Below are 18192 nucleotides of genomic sequence, written 5' to 3'. Positions count from 1 at the left end.
CGTTCAGACTTGTCCTACCCACCCAGAATTTATTCACACATTTTCAATAAATATCTCCAAAACAGGGCTTGTATGTTGTTTTTCATTTATTCTTTGTTTTCATTTAATTATTGCCCTCACAATAAACAATCAGTGACCAAAAATAAAGGGCCTGGCCATAGGCACCCAAAATGATTGTTACTAGAGGACCAGGCCCTCTTCATCCAGTCCTGAAGTCAAGGGGCACTTCCCACCTATTGTACTCAACAGGAGTTGAGAACTCAGGACCAAAGCTGTTTTTCTTTGATAAAGCTCAAGTTAGTAAAGGGATCATCCATCGTAATCAAAACGGATGAAAAGGCACAATGTAAGAGCTAAATGTCGTTACTGTTCAAGAGCTTTTATGAGATTATGGTCACAGTTTTCAAAACTGGGTACATGGGCACCTAAAATCAGGGCACTTAAAAAATGCAGGGTCCTGCAGTTCCCATTGATTTAGATGGGATGTGGGGGTGCTTAGCTCCTCAGAAAATCAAACTGCTGTTATATAGGTGCTAGTATATTTAGGTATTTAATTCAGAGACACTTTTTTGCAAATGTTGGGTTGTGTGTATAGTTACGGGGAAAGAATATTAACCATATTTCATCCAATGGTTCAAACAAATGAAACCCTGTTACTGCTTTCTTGGATTCATTTTGTCTTTTGCACATAGCTTTGTGAACTTCAGCTTTGCTAAAGGATTGATGTTTGGCAAAGCTGCAGCTTTTGTAGGGCTGAATTGCAGAAAGGTAATCAAAAATTGCAGTCAACATTTCAAATCAGATCTTCATAGGAAACGCATTCTGCAAGCATTCACAGCTTCAGAAATAACCTATTTAGTCACTTCTTCCAATCTGAATCCTCAGTATATTGATAATTAAGGATATAATTTTGATTTTATACTTTGTGAACTGCTTGCTTTTTATTAAATTGTGTAATTTGGGAGGATAGCAGTAAGAAGATACTGAATTCCCCCTTCAATTTTATTTTCTATGTTAACTGTCATTTCTTTCCTCTGTTACAGTGATAATTTGTGGAGATGCTCATATATGTTGTACTGATACAGTAGAACACCAGAGTTACGAACTAACCAGTTTACCACAGGCCTCATTTGGAACTGGAAGTATGCAATCAGACAGTAGCAGAGACCAAAAGAGAAAAAGCGAATGCAGTACAGTACTGTGTTAAATGTAAACCACTAAAAAAAATAAAGGGAGAGCAACATTTTTCTTCTGCATAGTAATGTTTAAAAGCTGTGTTAAGTCAATGTTCAGTTCTAAACTTTTGAAAGAACAACCATGACATTTTGTTCAGTTACAAATATTTCAGAGTTACAAACAACCTTCATTCCTGAGGTGTTCCTAACTCTGAGGTTCTGCTGTAGATTGCTTTGTTACATGTAAGTTGAGTGAGTGAGGTGTCTTCCAGGAATACTATGCCAAAAGGACCTATTTCTGAGTTTACGCTGTTGTAAATCTGGAGTAACTCAATTGAGTTAAATGGAGTTGCTCTGGATTTACACTGTTCTGTCTTTGATATGCTATTTGTGCCCATGCTACTTTTGCCTAACAGCATGAATCTGAGTTCTGATTTGTGAACTCTTTCCACTGAAAATATTCAAAATCTAGAATAGATGAGTTTGCCTACAATAAAATAGTAACATTTCCAGCTACTTTTTTATCTTTTGTTGTTGTTTTTGGCAGCTGAGGAGGTTTTATGTGCTGTGGTGGCCTGAACATTTGCTTCGTTAATTATCCTGAGGGTGGTGGATGTTTTCACTTCATCACACCTGAGCCATGTCCCTTTCAGAGGAAAAGTTAGAAAGGGAGGATATAGGGAAGATTAGGCTGGAAGACACTAGGCAGAGGTGAAAGTAAGCTGGTACGGGCCGCTACAGAGGACCAGTAAGAAAAGGAAACTGACTGAGGGAGGGAAAGAGAAGCCTACTCCCTGCATAAGAATAGTTTAAACTCAACTGTTCCCTGATGGTTCAGCCCCCCGGGCTAGGTTTCTGGCATCCTTGTTAATTTCACTCACAGTAGCTGGGGGGAGGGGATCGAGGGCAGGGTTGACCATGGCAGTGGCAGTCCTTTTCTGCCCCCAGGATGAGGGGATCACTCCAACACTAATATACACAACAAATACAAGCATTTGGCTGCACAGCTTAAATCCAGAGCTAATAAAAGCAGGTGGAAGGGGAAAACCTCACTGTCACACTGGTTTCTCATCTCCTCCCTCCCCTCTTCCAGCCAGGCTGCAGACAAGGCTCTGTATTCCTTCTCACCCCCCAGCAGGGTTTTTCCTCTAAGCTCTATCTTGCAGTAGGGAGACTGGCTGAGATGCCTGCTGCTGCTACCTACAAAAGAACAGTGTAAACTCAGCTGTTCCCTGTGCAGTTCAGTGCCCAGAGTTAGGAGCTGTTTCTGGCATGCTTGTTAATTTCACTCCCAGTTGTTGGGTGTGTGAGACCATGGCAGGGGCAGTTCTTTTCTGCCCTTGGGATGAGGGGATCTCCTAAACACAACCAAAATCAGGAACCATTTCCAAGTTCAAATCTATCCCATTCCATCCCTAGCAGAGCATCATGGTTGTGATGTCCAAACTGCTTGCAGATCCTCTTTGAAATGTTACTGTTTAAAAAAAACAGCACAGAAAGCATGGAGAACATGGTGGAAAGATGTGTCATGATGATTAGGGTTTATTTTGGGCAAAGCAATTTTGCTAAAGCAACTAAAGATTCACAGGGAAAGCAAATAGCCCCCATAAACAAAACCACAAAGGGATTGGAGGGGAAAACTGAATATTCAGGGAAATTATTCTGCCTTCTTTGAAAGAAATAGTAGTTTTCATTCCAATCCACCCTCTTTATATATTGATTTAAACACCTGAAATGTCCTTAGGACATCGGGTGCAATCTCAGGTCTCTTTTTGTTTTGGCCTGCCTGCAGAGTGCAGAGGCTGAAATTGACAAAACTTTCTCTAAATATCTCTTGTATATTTCATGAAGGCTATTCCAGGTGTCCTTCACTCACCCTTGACTTCCCCTCTCTCCCCATCCCCAGCTCCCTCCCTGGCTGGCTGGCTGTGGTTTTTGCCTTGGTTACTTACTCCTTGGCAGACCCAGCCCAGCAGCACCTGCTGGCTCTCTGCAGGCAGTAGCCCACAGGGGCCGGTCGCTGCTGGTTAGTGGCAGGCTGCAGCTGCATTGTTTGTGACGCATTCATACACATACATACAGTATGTATTACTATCCCGCAGGGATGGTGCCGGTGGTGCCCTTTTGAGGGGTGGGGGGGACAGAGGAGACAGTATTTCTGCTGCTCCAGAGGTGAAAGTAAGCCGGTCCAGTCCGGCGTTCCAGCAAGAGCCAGTACGCCATGCTGGACAGCATCGACTTCCATGGCGGTGATTGAAAGGGCTCTGGGCTGCCCGCGGCTGCAGATAGCCCAGAGCCCTTTCTATCCCAGCCGCCGCTCCGGCAGCCAGGCTGGGGCTGGGATTTAAAGGGCTGCAGGCAGCCTGGAGCCCTTTGAAATCCCGTCTGCGGCTCTGGCAGCTGGGCTGGGGATTTAAAGGGCTCAGAGCTCCCCGCAGCTGTGGGCAGCCCAGAGCCCTTTAAATCCCGGCCATGGCTCTGGCAGCCGGGCTGGGGCCAGGATTTAAAGGGCTCCAGGCTTCCCTCAGCGGCAGGAGCTCTGGGCCCTTTAAATCCCTGCCCCAGCCCTGCAAAGCTCGGGGTTCCCCCTGGCGGCCGGAGCACCGGACCCTTTAATTTGCCCCTGAGTCCTGGGGGGCTCCCAGCCACCTCTGCAGCTGGGAGCCTCTGGTTGATTTAAAGGCTCTGGGTCTCCCAGCCACAGCTGGTTCCTCAGGGCCTTTAAATCTTGAGAGGCCACGCCTCTTCCGGATGAGGCCACACACCCCTCAGGACTCCGGCAGTACCAGTAAGTCCTGTAAGTTACTTTCACCCCTGACAGTAGGTTAATCCTCACCCTTATTCCCCACTGCCTCAAAAAGACACATTGCGAGTGATTTTTCCCACCTATTTGGTAGGTTCTATAGACCCTTTGACACCCGTCATGCTTATGATCCACCCTGTTTAAGGAAAATAACAGCAATCTAGAGAATTGGAGAGGCGAGCTCCAGCAGATGGCTCCCTGAATGGATGAGTGGAGAGAAGAGGATGCCTGCATTCCTCTGGAACCTAATTCACTGAAGCTGCTGCACTTCATTACTAATTAAGTGGCCTATAGAGAGGGCAACCTTACAGAGGAAGCTGCTCAGACATTTCCTGCAAATCAAGCTCCATACTGTTCTGAGTTTTTTCTTCTTAATTTATTTTGGTTCAAGTAGCCTCCCCAAATACCCTTTCAGCCCCTGAGTCAGACTTGGCTTGTTTTGCTGATCTCCACACACACAAATCAGACCTACTGATGGAGGAGGCTTTTGCTGCAGAGCAGCAAGACTGGAACTATGCTCATCTTATGCCTGTGAGCAACAGTAGCTCACTTCCTTGAAGTCAGGTGAGAGTGCTGATTGTTACTAAGACTTGTCTGCTCTCAGTAGGTCCTTTCTGTTTAGAAGGCCAGAACATTTTCCCTTCTGACAAATCATCCTGAGCCATATGTGAGCTCAGGATGGATGGGCGGGACTGACGCTTTCCTGGAAATGCCCATAAGGAGTAAAATCAAGGTGTGTCCAAGTGTATTAGATTTGTTTTAAAAAAATAAAGTGAATAGATTGAACAGAAAATAAATAGGCTGCTAATCAGAAATTCAGAATAATAGAACAAGTTACTGACTTTTTTAATGCTCATCAGGGCTCCTGAGACAGGAGACCTATTAAGAAGTGATTTGTCCGCAGCCCGCTTTGAGACTTCAGGAGACTCTTACCCCAGCCTGGCCTCTCTAATTCTCCTCTCCAGTCACTACAAGTTTAGAAGGAATCCAACAGACAAGAAAGATTTGCTATTCCCCTTTTATTTTTAACAGATCCTCCTTTGCATTTCAAATGTCTGTCTGACATCCAGTTGATTCTGGAAATATTATAAAAGTGCAGAAACCACTTATTCTTCTTATGGGTCAAAAGCGTAAGAACAAAAGCTATAAAAGCAAGTTGCCTAAGATAAATCGAATTCACTGAATGAAAAATGGATCTTTCCTCATGACTGTTAGGAAACTGTTGATGAGATTGGGTGTTTCTAGACTGAGGTGTTTCCTGTTGAAGTACTGTAACTAAAAGACATTCAAGTTCAGAGTTGCTTTTAAAAGGCAGATTGTTACCTGTGACACTAATGATAAGCAGGTTACTAATACTGAAATCTTTTGGGGAATTTCTCAGGCCATGGGGAGTGCTTTCAAATCATACAGGTTTTTAGCAGAGCATGAAGAGAAAAGAAATGGAAAGATTGATCCTGTCTAGTTAGGTTGCAAAGAAGACAGTTCTTGAATTCTTGAGATTGAGTGTTGTCCCAATATACTTACAATAGAGAATGTATTCATTTCCTCCATTAAATAATCATAATTTATTTGTGAGATGGTGAAGATAAACCTGGGGCAGGATGATGTCAGCTATGAGGAAATTTCTCAGGCCTGGCAGTTTCCCTTGTAGGATATAGTTACACAGCAAGTCATTATCAGGCTGTAAGTATAACTCAGGCTCCCAGGTCAATGCTGTACCATAAGTGATTTCTCCTACCCCCATGCAGTTGCTCTACAACCTTATGAAATGTGATTCATTAAATGCATAGGCATTTTACAGTGTGACAGGGATTGGTCCTGGACTCACTTTGTTTCAGAAACTTATGGATTTTCTCTTACATGTTAGTTTCCACGGTTAAACTGTTGTGCAAATTAAACTTCTGTGTTACTGCAGTGCTTCTAACCTATAGCACCATAAGGCATCACCCACTTGATGTAATTGAATTGAGTATTTACATTCTGACTTCACTGCAAAATATGGGACCACTCCCCAAGTGCATGACAGATCAGGCGCTGGTCCCAAATCGGGTGCTCTGCACCTTAAGATGGTGCACCGTCCTAGAGTATGTCCACAAGGACCTCCCTATAGACCTTCCAGACCCTCTGCTTCTCAAAACCAATGCCAGCCTGACAGGTTGGGGACCTGAAACAGCACAAGGGAATCCGATGCTGTGTTTCCTCTTCCCAAGGCTCCGATCTCCTGGCGCTGAGAGCTGTTAAACTGGCCCTATGGAGAGTCCAGAGCCACCTAGAGGGAAATCACATCTTAGTTCAGTCTGACAACATGACCAGCGTCACATACATAAGCAACCAAAGAGGGACAAGGAGCCCGATGCTACATGTAGAAGCAATGGACATAATCAGATGTGCAGAACAGTCTCTTTCTTCCTTAAGAGTACTTCGCATAAAAGGAGAACTGAACCAGAAAGTGGATTGGCTGAGCAGACGCAAAATCAAAAACTTGGAATCATGTCTGAACCAAGAAGTTTTCAACCTGATCTCACAGTGGTTCAGTCTGCTGTCAGCCAACCTGTTAGCAAATCGAAAGGAACGCAAAAAGTCCAAAAAACTACATCAGGAAAACAGAGACCCTGTCACACAAATGGCCCAAGGCCTGCTAGGCACATACCTATCCTTCCCATTGCGAGGGAAAGTATCCAGACAAAGTGGAAATAAGCATTGATTATAGTGATAATCCCACACTGGTCAAGGGGACCCTGGTTTTCTGACCCAAGAGAGCTAAAAATGGAACCAACATTACAGCTACTAGTGAGACCAGGCATTCTTTTCCAGGGTCGTCCTCTTCTTCCAGACCAACAGCAATTATCAGCCTGGCTATTGAAAAATAAGTGTTAGCAACACTCTGTCTCCATTCCAGTCATAAGACAATTTTCTCTCATCCAGGAGAGTCTCTGCACTAGAAGCCTACTCCTCCATCTGGGCCAAGGTCAGTGTCTGGTGCCAGGAGCACACTGCAGTAAGGTGCAGGGATCCCAGCTATTTCAGACTTCCACCAAGAAGGCATGTACAAAGATCTTCAGCCAGGTATCAGCTGTTAGTAGTGTTCTAGTAGCAGGATCCTTGTGTTCCTTGGCAAAGGACCCCCAAGTATCCAGGTTCAAGAGTAGTGAAATTGGCCAAACTGGTGGTCAGGTCAGTCTTCCCAAAATGGGATGTACCACTGGTGTTGAAAGCCCTAATAGCTCACTGCTTCAACCCTCTGATTTCAGTATCAGCATTCCATCTTTCCATCAAAACCTGTTTATTGGTCAGCATTAGGTCTGCTAGGTGAGTATACCAGGTGGCAGCCTTATCTATGCAGGAAACTTCTTCTTCGAGTGCTTGCTCATATCCATTCCAGTAGGTGTGCGCGCGCTGCGTGCACGTTCGTCGGAGACTTTTACCCTAGCAACACTCGGTGGGCCGGCAGGGCGCCGCTGTGGCGCCGGTTATATACCCCTGCCGGCCCGCTGCTCCTCAGTTCCTTCTTACCGCCCGTGTCGGATGTTGGAACTGTGGAGCGCAGCGTGCTGTTCTCCACCTCCCTAGCGATTCACTCATCTTTTCTTATTGTATATAGTTCGTTTAATTGTAGTTAGTTAGTGTATTTAGTAGTTCAGTTTGTGTAGTGTAGATAGTTTGACGGGATTGGGGGTTAGCCCTTTCCCCGACCCCGGTGCTGGGCCCATGCCCGGCTCACCGGGCTTCAAGCCGTGTGCAGTCTGTTTTCGGCCGATGTCCACTGGTGACCTGCACGAGGCCTGCCTTAAGTGCTTGGGTGAGGCCCATCTGACAGAGAAGTGCTGGATTTGTAAGGCCTTTAAGCCCCGAACCAAAAAAGAGCGGGACGTTCGCCTCGGGCAGCTGCTGATGGAGGCAGCGCTGACTCCCCACTCCTCGGCTCTGGCACCGACACCGGCACCGGCACCGAGATCAGCCGCTACACCGGCACCGGAGCAGACCTCAGTGAAGACTCCGAGTCACCGGCCTTCTCTGGCACCGGCTTCTACCCAGCACCGCTCGAAGTCACCTACGAGCAAGAAGCGCAAGCCTCCTGCGGCGGCCGTGCCTGCACCGCAGTCAGAGCGCTTAGCCAGACCGGACCGCCCGGCACTGCCATCTGCCGCGACGTCAACTTCTGCTGCACCGTTGACTCCGGCCCCAGACCAGCCGTCGAGTCTGGTGCATGCCAGCTCCCCGGCGCGGGCCGCGGTTGAGCTTGTCGTGCCCTCCACTCTGGAGGCATTCTCTGCGGCACGGGACCTGATCGTGCTAACGGAGCCTGAGCTGCCTCGACCCCCGGCACCGCCGGTGCGGGTCCTCCAATCCACAGGCAAGCCGAACCTTGTCAGACCTTCTTTGTCCGGTACCATGGGACTTCGTCACTCTCGGTCCCGATCCAGGTCCCGTAGACGCTCACGGTCCCGCCATCGTTCTCAATCACGCGGCCGCTCGCAGTCCTGGTACTGCTCCCTTTCGCGGTACCGGTTGTACTCGCGGTACCGCTCGAGGTCCCGGTCGCCGTCCGGACACTACCAGCACCGTTCCAGGTCCCGTCATCACTCACGGCACCGGGCTTCTTACAGCCGCTCTCGACACTACGGCTCCCGGCACCGGTCGACCTCCTGGCACCGAGCTGGTCGCAGGTCCCGATTGCAATCTCGGCACCGTAGAGGATCACGGCACCGCTCCCCGGCACCGTGTGGCGACGGTTCCAGCAGACGCAGGCATCATCACTTTGTGATCTCCGCACCGCCATGGCCATCTCATCTAGCATCGGTCTCCTCTCATGCCGGATCGGCGTCGTACGGGGACTCGGACAACCAGCAGGACCCTCAGTAGTGGTTCTTTTGGACTCCTTGGGCTTACCATCAGAGCCAAGGTGCCCCACATCCACCGCCGCGCTCGAGGCCCTCTGAACATAGGGCGCCAGAGGCCACGGTGAGCAGACCCCCTCCAGAGGATGCAGAACATCTCCCAGCGCTGGGCTCGGATGTGCAAGACCCACCCCAGGATGCCCCACAGGACCACGACTCGCTTCAGGACCCAGTGGTCCGTGGGGTCTCCTCCTCTTCGTCACCAGACGAGGCAGTAGCGGGGACGTCCACATCTGGACCGCCACCAATTGACTTCCGCTCGCACTAGGACCTCCTTTGCCGGGTCGCTCTTAATATAAACCTGCCCGTGGAGGAAGTTCCTGAGGTGGAAGACCCAGTGGTCACCATTCTGTCAGCGGAGGCCCCGACAAGGGTTGCCCTCCCCTTTATTCGTACCATACAGGCTCGAGCAGATACAATCTGGCAAACCCCGGCTTCCATTCCACCTACAGCCAAAGGGGTCGAGCGCAAATATATGGTCCCATCCAAGGGGTACGAGTACCTGTACGTACACCCTCCCCCTTGTTCGTTAGTGGTTGAATCCGTTAACGAGCGAGAGCGCCATGGCCAACAAGCCCCTGCACCTAAATCGAGGGAAGCCAGGTGCATGGACTTGTTGGGAAGGAAGATCTACTCTGCGGGGGGCCTCCAGCTCAGAGTGGCAAATCAGCAAGCCCTCCTGAGTAGATACAATTATAACACATGGGAGTCGGTTGGGAAGTTTATCGAACTAGTCCCACAGGATTCCCGCCAGGAGTTCTCGGCTCTCCTGGAGGAGGGGAAAAAAGTGGCTCGAACCTCCCTCCAAGCCTCGCTAGATGCCACTGATTTGGCAGCTAGAACAGTCGCCTCAGGGATCACCATGAGGCGCATATCGTGGTTGCAGGCGTCCGGTCTACCACCAGAGCTGCAATACACTATACAGGACCTACCATTTGATGGTCAGGGCCTGTTCTCCCAAAAGACAGATCCGCGCCTCCAAAGTTTGAAGGATAACCGCGTGATCATGCGGTCCCTCGGCATGCATACGCCACAGACCCAGAGGCGACCTTTCCACCCTCAGCCTCAGCGTCACTATACCCCGCCTCGGCCAAGACAGGACTTCTCCAGAAGGAGAGGCCATAACTCCCGCAGACGCCAATCGGGCCCGCAAGGGGGTAACAACTCTGGACCCGCCAAACCACCGGCGGGACAGAAGCCAAACTTTTGAGTGTGTGCTCGGGAGCACTGTACCAATTATCTCCCAGGATCCTTTTCAGTTCACCAACCACCTTGCCGCATTCTTCCCTGCATGGTCCCAGATAACATCCGACCGATGGGTTCTCAGCACAGTCGAGTGTGGTTACCGCCTTCAGTTTATTTCGTCCCCTCCTTCTCATCCTCCCTCCCCGTCCCTCTTCAGGGACCCCTCTCATGAGCAACTACTTCTGCAGGAGGTTTGGAAGCTCCTTGCGTTGGGAGCTATAGAGGAGGTTCCGGAGCACCTAAGGGGTAGAGGGTTCTATTCCAGGTACTTCCTAATTCCCAAGGCAAAAGGGGGCCTCCGGCCCATCCTGGACCTACGAGCTCTGAACAAGTTCATCACGAAGTTCAAGTTCCGCATGGTATCCCTGGGAAACATTATACCCTCCTTGGATCCCGGAGATTGGTACGCTGCTCTCGACATGAGGGACGCATATTTTCATATTGCGATTTACCCCCCACACAGAAGGTTCCTTCGCTTTGTGATAAACCGCCACCACTACCAATTTGCGGTCCTTCCCTTTGGCCTCTCCTTGGCCCCTCGAGTATTCACAAAGTGTATGGCAGTAGTCGCCGCCTACCTCCGCCGCCATCGAGTTCACGTTTTCCCGTATCTCGACGACTGGCTTATTCGAGGGACCTCCGAGGCTCAGGTTGCTGCACACGTAAGCGTCATCAAGGACCTATTTTCCCATCTAGGTCTGATCCTCAACCTAGACAAGTCCATTCTGCTTCCTATGCAGAGGATAGAATTAATCGGGGCCATGCTGGACTCGAATCTGGCAACAGCCAGTCTACCTCCACAGAGGTTCCAGGCTATAGTCTCTCTCATCCAGAGGCTACAAGCCTTCCCAACAACCTCTGTCCGTACCACCCTCATCCTACTCGGCCACATGGCAGCGTGCACTTTTGTGACAAAGCACGCAAGACTGCGCATGCGCCCTCTCCAGACTTGGCTTGCCTCGGTTTATCGTCCGCGCAGGGATGCCCTGGACATGGTAGTCACAGTCCCAACAAAAACCCTGGACTCCCTCAACTGGTGGCTGACACCTTCCCTGGTGTGTGCCGGTCGCCCGTTCCACCTACCACAGCCTTCGGTGTCGTTAACAACGGACGCTTCATCCCTGGGCTGGGGTGCACACTTAGGGCACCTTCACACCCAGGGCCTTTGGTCCTCGCAAGAGCTGGTGCTGCATATCAATGTTCGCGAACTGAGAGCGGTCCGCTTGGCATGCCAAGCCTTCCAACACCATCTACAGGGCCGTTGTGTTGCGATTTTCACGGACAACACAATGGCCATGTATTACATAAACAAACAAGGGGTCACATGGTCTTCTTCTCTTTGCCAAGAGGCGATGCGACTGTGGGACTTCTGTATAGCCTGCTCGATAGACCTCGTAGCCTCCTTCCTTCCGGGAGTCCAGAACTCTCTCGCAGATGGCCTGAGCAGATCCTTCCTGTCCCACGAATGGTCCATCCGTCCGGACATCCTTCTTTCTGTATTCCGGAAGTGGGGCTTTCCCCAGATAGACCTATTTGCCTCCAGGGAAAACAGGAAATGCCAGGTATTCTGCTCCCTTCAAGGCCGTTCCCGGGGCTCTCTCTCGGACGCGTTCCTGATCCCCTGGAAGGGACATCTTCTCTATGCCTTTCCACCCTTTCCCCTAGTGCACAGAGTCCTGCTCAAGCTCCGCAGGGACAGGGCCAGACTGATACCGATAGCCCCCACATGGCCGAGACAACACTGGCATCCCATGTTGCTCGACCTATCCCTAACGACTCCGATACCACTGCCACTCTGCCCGGATCTTATAACGCAGGACTTAGGCAGGCTTCACCACCCAGACCTGCAGTCCCTACACCTGATGGTGTGGCTACTGTCTGGCTGAACCAATCCGAGCTCCGCTGCTCTGCCCAGGTCCAACAGGTCCTTTTGGGAAGCAGGAAACCCTCCACGAGGACGACATACCTCGCCAAGTGGAAGCGGTTTTCTCTTTGGTGTGCACAACGTTCCCTAGTTCCAGAGGCCATTTCGATCCCTCTTATCCTGGAATACTTGTGGTATCTCAAGGAACAAGGTTTGGCACTCTCGTCAATAAGGGTGCATTTAGCCGCCATCTCCACCTTCCATCAAAGGGAGGCGAACAGCTCCACCTTCTCTCACCCGACGGTTTCGAGATTCCTTAAGGGCTTGGAGCGCCTTTACCCACCGGTTAAGCCTCCTTCCCCTACCTGGGATCTCAACCTTGTTCTGGCTCGGCTCACAGCCCCACCCTTTGAGCCCTTGGCCACTTGCTCATTGCTGTACCTGTCCTGGAAGACGGCCTTCCTGGTGGCTATCACTTTGGCCAGGCGGGTTTCAGAGCTCTGTGCTTTGAATGCGGACCCCCCGTATACAATCTTCCACAAAGACAAGGTGCAGCTATGCCTGCATCCGGCTTTCCTCCCCAAGGTGGTCTCGGCCTTCCACATTAATCAGGATATCTTCCTACCGGTCTTCTTCCCGAAGCCGCATGCATCAAGCAGGGACCAACAGCTTCATACCCTGGATGTCCGTCGAGCCCTCGCCTTTTACATCCAGAGGACAAAGCCCTTCAGACGCTCGCCCCAGTTATTTATAGTGGTGGCGGAGCATATGAAAGGTATGCCTATATCGGCCCAGAGGCTCTCATCATGGGTAACGTCCTGTATCCGGACGTGCTACGACTTGGCCCACGTCCCGATTGGCCGTCTTACCGCCCACTCTACTCGGGCTCAAGCCTCGTCGACCACTTTCCTGGCACACATCCCCATCCAAGAGATATGCCGCACAGCTACCTGGTCGTCAGTGCATACGTTCACTGCTCACTATGCGCTCGTGGCCCAATCAAGAGACGATGTCACCTTTGGCTCAGCGGTTCTGCACTCCGCAACGTCTCACTCCGACCCCACCGCCTAGGTAAGGCTTGGGAATCACCTACTGGAATGGATATGAGCAAGCACTCGAAGAAGAAAAGACGGTTACTCACCTTTGTAACTGTTGTTCTTCGAGATGTGTTGCTCATATCCATTCCACACCCGCCCTCCTTCCCCACTGTCGGAGTAGTCAGCAAGAAGGAACTGAGGAGCGGCAGGCCGGCAGGGGTATATAACCGGCGCCATAGCGGCGCCACGGCAGGGGGCGACCTGCCGGCCCACCGAGTGTTGCTAGGGTAAAAGTCTCCGACGAACGTGCACGCGGCGCGCGCACACCTACTGGAATGGATATGAGCAACACATCTCGAAGAACAACAGTTACAAAGGTGAGTAACCATCTTTTACTGCATGTTCCATGATAAGGTGGTGCTGGGAATGCCACAGACATTTTTCCCCAAAGTGAACTCCTCTTTCTTTGTCTCCCAGGACATTATCTTTCCCTCATTCTGCCCAAGGCTACTGCATCCAGCTGAGAAACTGTGGCACAATTTTGATGTCAGATGTAACAGAACTGTGGGAGATGCTGCTAGCGGAAAGGAAATTATTGGGTAAGAAAATGTACATTACTGTCTGTTCATCTTCTTTCCCCCACCCCCACCCCAAATTGTCCTCAGGACAACTGAGAGACTGACTTGACTTTCTGCTATTGCTTAATAGAGGAGTGGGAAAGGGCTTTCTTGCCATGTGACAAGAACAGTACCCCCCACACACCTCATTTTTGTATTTTAATTACTTTTTCCAGAGTTTCAATTAGTTTTATATATTATCTGAAACCATCACTCCTGGAGACATTATAGGAGCTAGAGTGGCCTTTGGAGAGTCCATTGATTGCCCATTTCCCTCAACCATTGAAAGAAATATTCAGGTGAATGCTGTATTGCCCAAGACTCCTGAGGAAATGTTATTCCATCTGTATATATCACCACTACACTTTTTTTCTCCAGTTCCCCACCCCTCTCCCCGAATAGAACTGCCACATACAAGTAAGCCTTATCACCTCCCAATTCATTAGCAGCAGCCAGGCCCTAGTTCCACAACCTTTTACTCCCAGTAATCAACCCTGGGCTCAGACTTCGCCCATTTCCCAGTATCGCCTTGCTAGTGTTCCCCAAGCAGCGTACCAGCACTTCAAAGAGAGTTTACCACTGGGATGCTACTTGCCTTCCCTTCTCCTCTCTGCTGCCCCCAAATCCCTTGAAGATTTTTAATAGAAGAAAGGTAGTCACCAGATCTGCCTTGATCATGTATACACTGGCCATCAGGAAGTTTAGATTTGAAATTAGACAAAGGTTTCTAACCATCAGAGGAGTGAAGTTCTGGAATAGCCTTCCAAGGGGAGCAGTGGAGGCAAAATCATATCTGGCTTCAAGACTAAGCTGGATAAGTTTATGGAAGGGATGGTATGATGGGATAGCCTAATTCTGGCAATTAATTGATCTTTGACTATTAGCGGTAAATATGCCCAATGGCCTCTGATGAGATGTTAGATGGGGTGGGATCTGAATTACTACAGAGAATTCTTTCCTGAGTGTCTGGCTGGTGAGTCTTGCCCACATGCTCAGGGTTTAGCTGACTGCCATATTTGGGGTCAGGAAGGAATTTTCCTCCGGGGCTGATTGGCAGAGCTCCTGTGGGGGGGGGGGGTTCACCTACCTCTGCAGCATGGGGCAGGGGTCACTTGCTGGAGGATTCTCTGCACATTGAGGTCTGTAAACCACAAGTTGAGGACTTCAATAGCTCAGACATAGGTCAGGGTTTGTTACAGGAGTGGGTGGGTGAGATTGTGGCCTGCGTTGTGCAGGAGGTCAGACTAGAAGATCATAATGGTCCCTTCTGACCTTTAAGTCTACGAGTCTATGTAGAACTTTTCTAGACCTTCCCCAATGCAATGTGTAGTAAGAACTAGGCAGGCCCCTAACAGTGTTAACACAAAACTCTTCTGAATACAGGGGTATGTAAATTCTTGTCTCTAAGCGCTTGTCCACAGTTACTGGAGGATCAGTGCTGCAGTGATCAATTCATCAGCAGTTGATTTAGCAGGTCTCATGAAGACCCGCTAAATCGACCGCCAATTGCTCTCCCATCAACTCCTCTAATCCACCTGATTGAGAAGAGTAAGGGGAGTCGATGGGAGACCATCTCCTGTCAATGCCGCTTAGTGTGGACCCTGCAATAAATAGATCTAAGCTATGCTGATTTGAGTTACGCTATTCAAGTAACTCAAATTGTGTAGCTTAGATCAACTTTTCCCTTTAGTGTAGATAAGGTCTTGGTGTGCAGCAAAAGCACATGCATCAGAAAAGGTCCCCAGCACCTAGCCACAAACCAAAGACTCTTGGACTTGTTTTGACACAGAAGCACGTCTGTAATGAATAACACTTTTTGCATCCCTTTTGGTGTAGTTGCTTATATGAAGTATTTCAATATTAGCCTGAAAACTAACTGCTGCAAGCAAAATGGTGCTCCAGTCTAAAGTTTCTGCTTATCCTGCCAAGCACTAACATCAAATCTCATTAATTCCTACATATCAGTGTTCATTTTCAAATAACATGTGACCAATTTTTGGTTTCACTTTTCTTCAAATTTTATGTCTGAATGACATTTCTTTTTAGCAGTACAGAGTAGATTTCCATGCTGCAGCAGTGAATGTCTAAATGGGCTTGTAGAGAGGTTTCTTCTATCCCCTGCAGCAACCTCATTGCTGTGTCTTTGTGATCCAGAGCTGAGAGTAGCATGATTTGCTAGAATTTGGTGGGTGTCAGTCACACAGGCACCAGGAATCCTTGCAGTGAGAAGAAAACTATGGCCTCCATTGTAGCTTGCAGAGAGTCTCGAGGGACTTGAGGGTTATGTCTTAATTATCCTCATCTGACTGGGGATAATCTGACCCCACACCACGTGCCTGGCTTTAGTTATAACCTACTACCACCAAACTGGGATGGGGTAGGTACACTCATTAGCCTGAATCAGACATCATCCACTCACCTAATTACAACAAGATTTACATCATGCCAAAATTCTGCCAATGCATTAACATTTCTCTTTAAGAATCTTGTTGAATCACAGTAAACCGCTCCCAGCAACCTGAAGAGCATGCAAACAGCATGAAGGTAAAAAGATACAAACTTGCCCAACAAGATTTAACTTGTAATTCAAAATAAAAAAATTAGAAAAAGTTACCGCATACATGGGGGAGTGAGTTGTCCAACATGCTGCAAGTGATCATGTAATGAGGTGTTAAATCTCTCCCACTCACCAAAGGATCAAAATGTACAGGTGAGCTCTACTTGTTCCCTTTTTAACAAAATACTTAATCTAAATAACAATACAATTAAAAGAAAAATTTTGTCTCTACGGAGGAGTAATCTGGGTAATTCTGCTGCTGCTCTACCTGGTTTACAGTTTTACAGCTTCTGTAACTGATGAATAAGATGGCTCCTTGTTAGAATAACTGCTACTCTAATGGCATTTACTGTGAGCCAACTTCAGTCATGATTACTACCTCTGCAGCCCCTCTAAAGTACCTGCAGTTGCAAACAGAGGCAGAATTTGGCCTGTGCTTTCTTGTCTAAGGCTAATTGAATGAATAGGTTATGTCCTGCCTGTGATACAGGCCTTCTGTGCTGCTCTATCACTGTAAAGTGTCTGTAAAGCCTGTTTAACCAGGTACCTAGGGATCCCCCCCTCAGCTGTCTCACAGCTAGTGTACTGGCTCTATGCCTTTCCTGGACTAGCAGAGAGGGAATAAAAAGTGGATGTGACTGGAGTGTACTCCTGTGCTCTGGCCCTTGGAACCACGGGCAGTTTAGTGCAATTTAGAATAGCCTTGAGGCTGTTCAAAGTTGAGCTGGGAGCCAAATATACTCATGCCTTCCCCCAGGATCAGGAAGTCACAAAGACAATGTAAAACCACCTCTGCTCCCTCCTCATTAGTCCTGCCTCATGCACAAATTGGCCAGATTAGAGGGTCTGGCCAAAGATGTGCAATTGTCCTGAAGGTTAATGAGGGTCCTCTAAAAGAGCCAAGGTACTATCTGTCCTGAAGTATTTTCTGGGAATTAACATCTTCACATTGATATAAGGTAACTCTTTTCTGTGGGGAAAGGGGCATGCAAGAAAGAAACTAGTTTGATATAGCTTTGCTTGTCTTGTAATTTTGTCTTGATGAAACTGAACCTTTTCAGTATTGATCCTGAACAGCTCGCCATATTTTCATATAACACCTAAAATAGCCATAAAACCAAGGCATCAAAGATAAAGTGACTTTCCTCTATTGCTCTCAACAGCACCCTTAATGCTTTTTCTATAGTTTGGGACTTTACTGACTGACATTATGATTACAGTTTCGATGTTGTGTGTCTGGGCTAGAATCTGAAATCCTCTCTAGAAAAGCAAGAGGAAGTAAGGTTCTATATTTAAGGCCGCTGTAGTGAGACATAATAAGACCTTGTCCATTGGGTAACTGTAGTCAAGCATTGAGGAGTTTATCGTCTGAGCGCCCAATGGCATCTGGATTTGAAAGGGGATCCAACTCTGCAAACAGACTGAACCAGGCTGACATATCTTGATTACTGCTCTCCAAAGCTAGAAAAAAATCAAATAAAATTACATTCTTTGTTGAACTGCTCTTTGACTCAATCAGACCTTTTAAGTAATAAAATATTTAAGTTGGCCTTATCACATTTATTTAGTAAAAATGAATTGGATAATTGCTATATGTTCTCTTTAATCAAAGATCATAGATACTGGACTAAATTATTAACTCCATTAACACTTCAGAACAGTTTATTAAGATAATGAAGGTAAGTTATTAGCTTATCTACTATTCCACAGGGTGCATGCAAGATAATTTTAAATAAATGCACTGTAAAATGGTTAGAAGTGTTACTGAAACAGAAACCTCCATTAGTATCCCCCCCAAAAAAGTTCATAATTCAAAGATGAAAATTTAGACACAAAAACCACTCCAACCTTTTTTCTGCCCCTTAAGCATATGCAGTACATTACTGGAATGTGTCATTGTGACAAATGTCAAATATTATAGTTGTTTTTTGAGTGTTTATTTTTCCTCTTGAAATGTAAAAAATAATATAGGTCCAGTTTTGTCCCCATGCCAAGT

The 18192-nt window shown here is 48.1% G+C and overlaps 1 protein-coding gene across 1 annotated transcript in view; it reads right to left on the bottom strand.

The window, feature by feature from the left end:
- Positions 1-16429: 16429 nt before the first annotated feature.
- ICA1L (islet cell autoantigen 1 like) overlaps positions 16430-18192 on the bottom strand; it is a 72496-nt gene continuing 70733 nt past the window's right edge. The window contains exon 14 of the mRNA XM_030580555.1: positions 16430-17657. Within this exon, the coding sequence (XP_030436415.1) occupies positions 17542-17657 (116 nt within the window). The 3' untranslated portion in view covers positions 16430-17541. The remainder of the gene's footprint in view (positions 17658-18192) is intronic.

This window comes from Gopherus evgoodei, chromosome 11 (assembly GCF_007399415.2).
Source record: "Gopherus evgoodei ecotype Sinaloan lineage chromosome 11, rGopEvg1_v1.p, whole genome shotgun sequence".
In the NCBI taxonomy this organism is placed as follows: Eukaryota; Metazoa; Chordata; order Testudines; family Testudinidae; genus Gopherus; species Gopherus evgoodei.
This window is presented reverse-complemented; position numbering and strand designations above follow the sequence as displayed.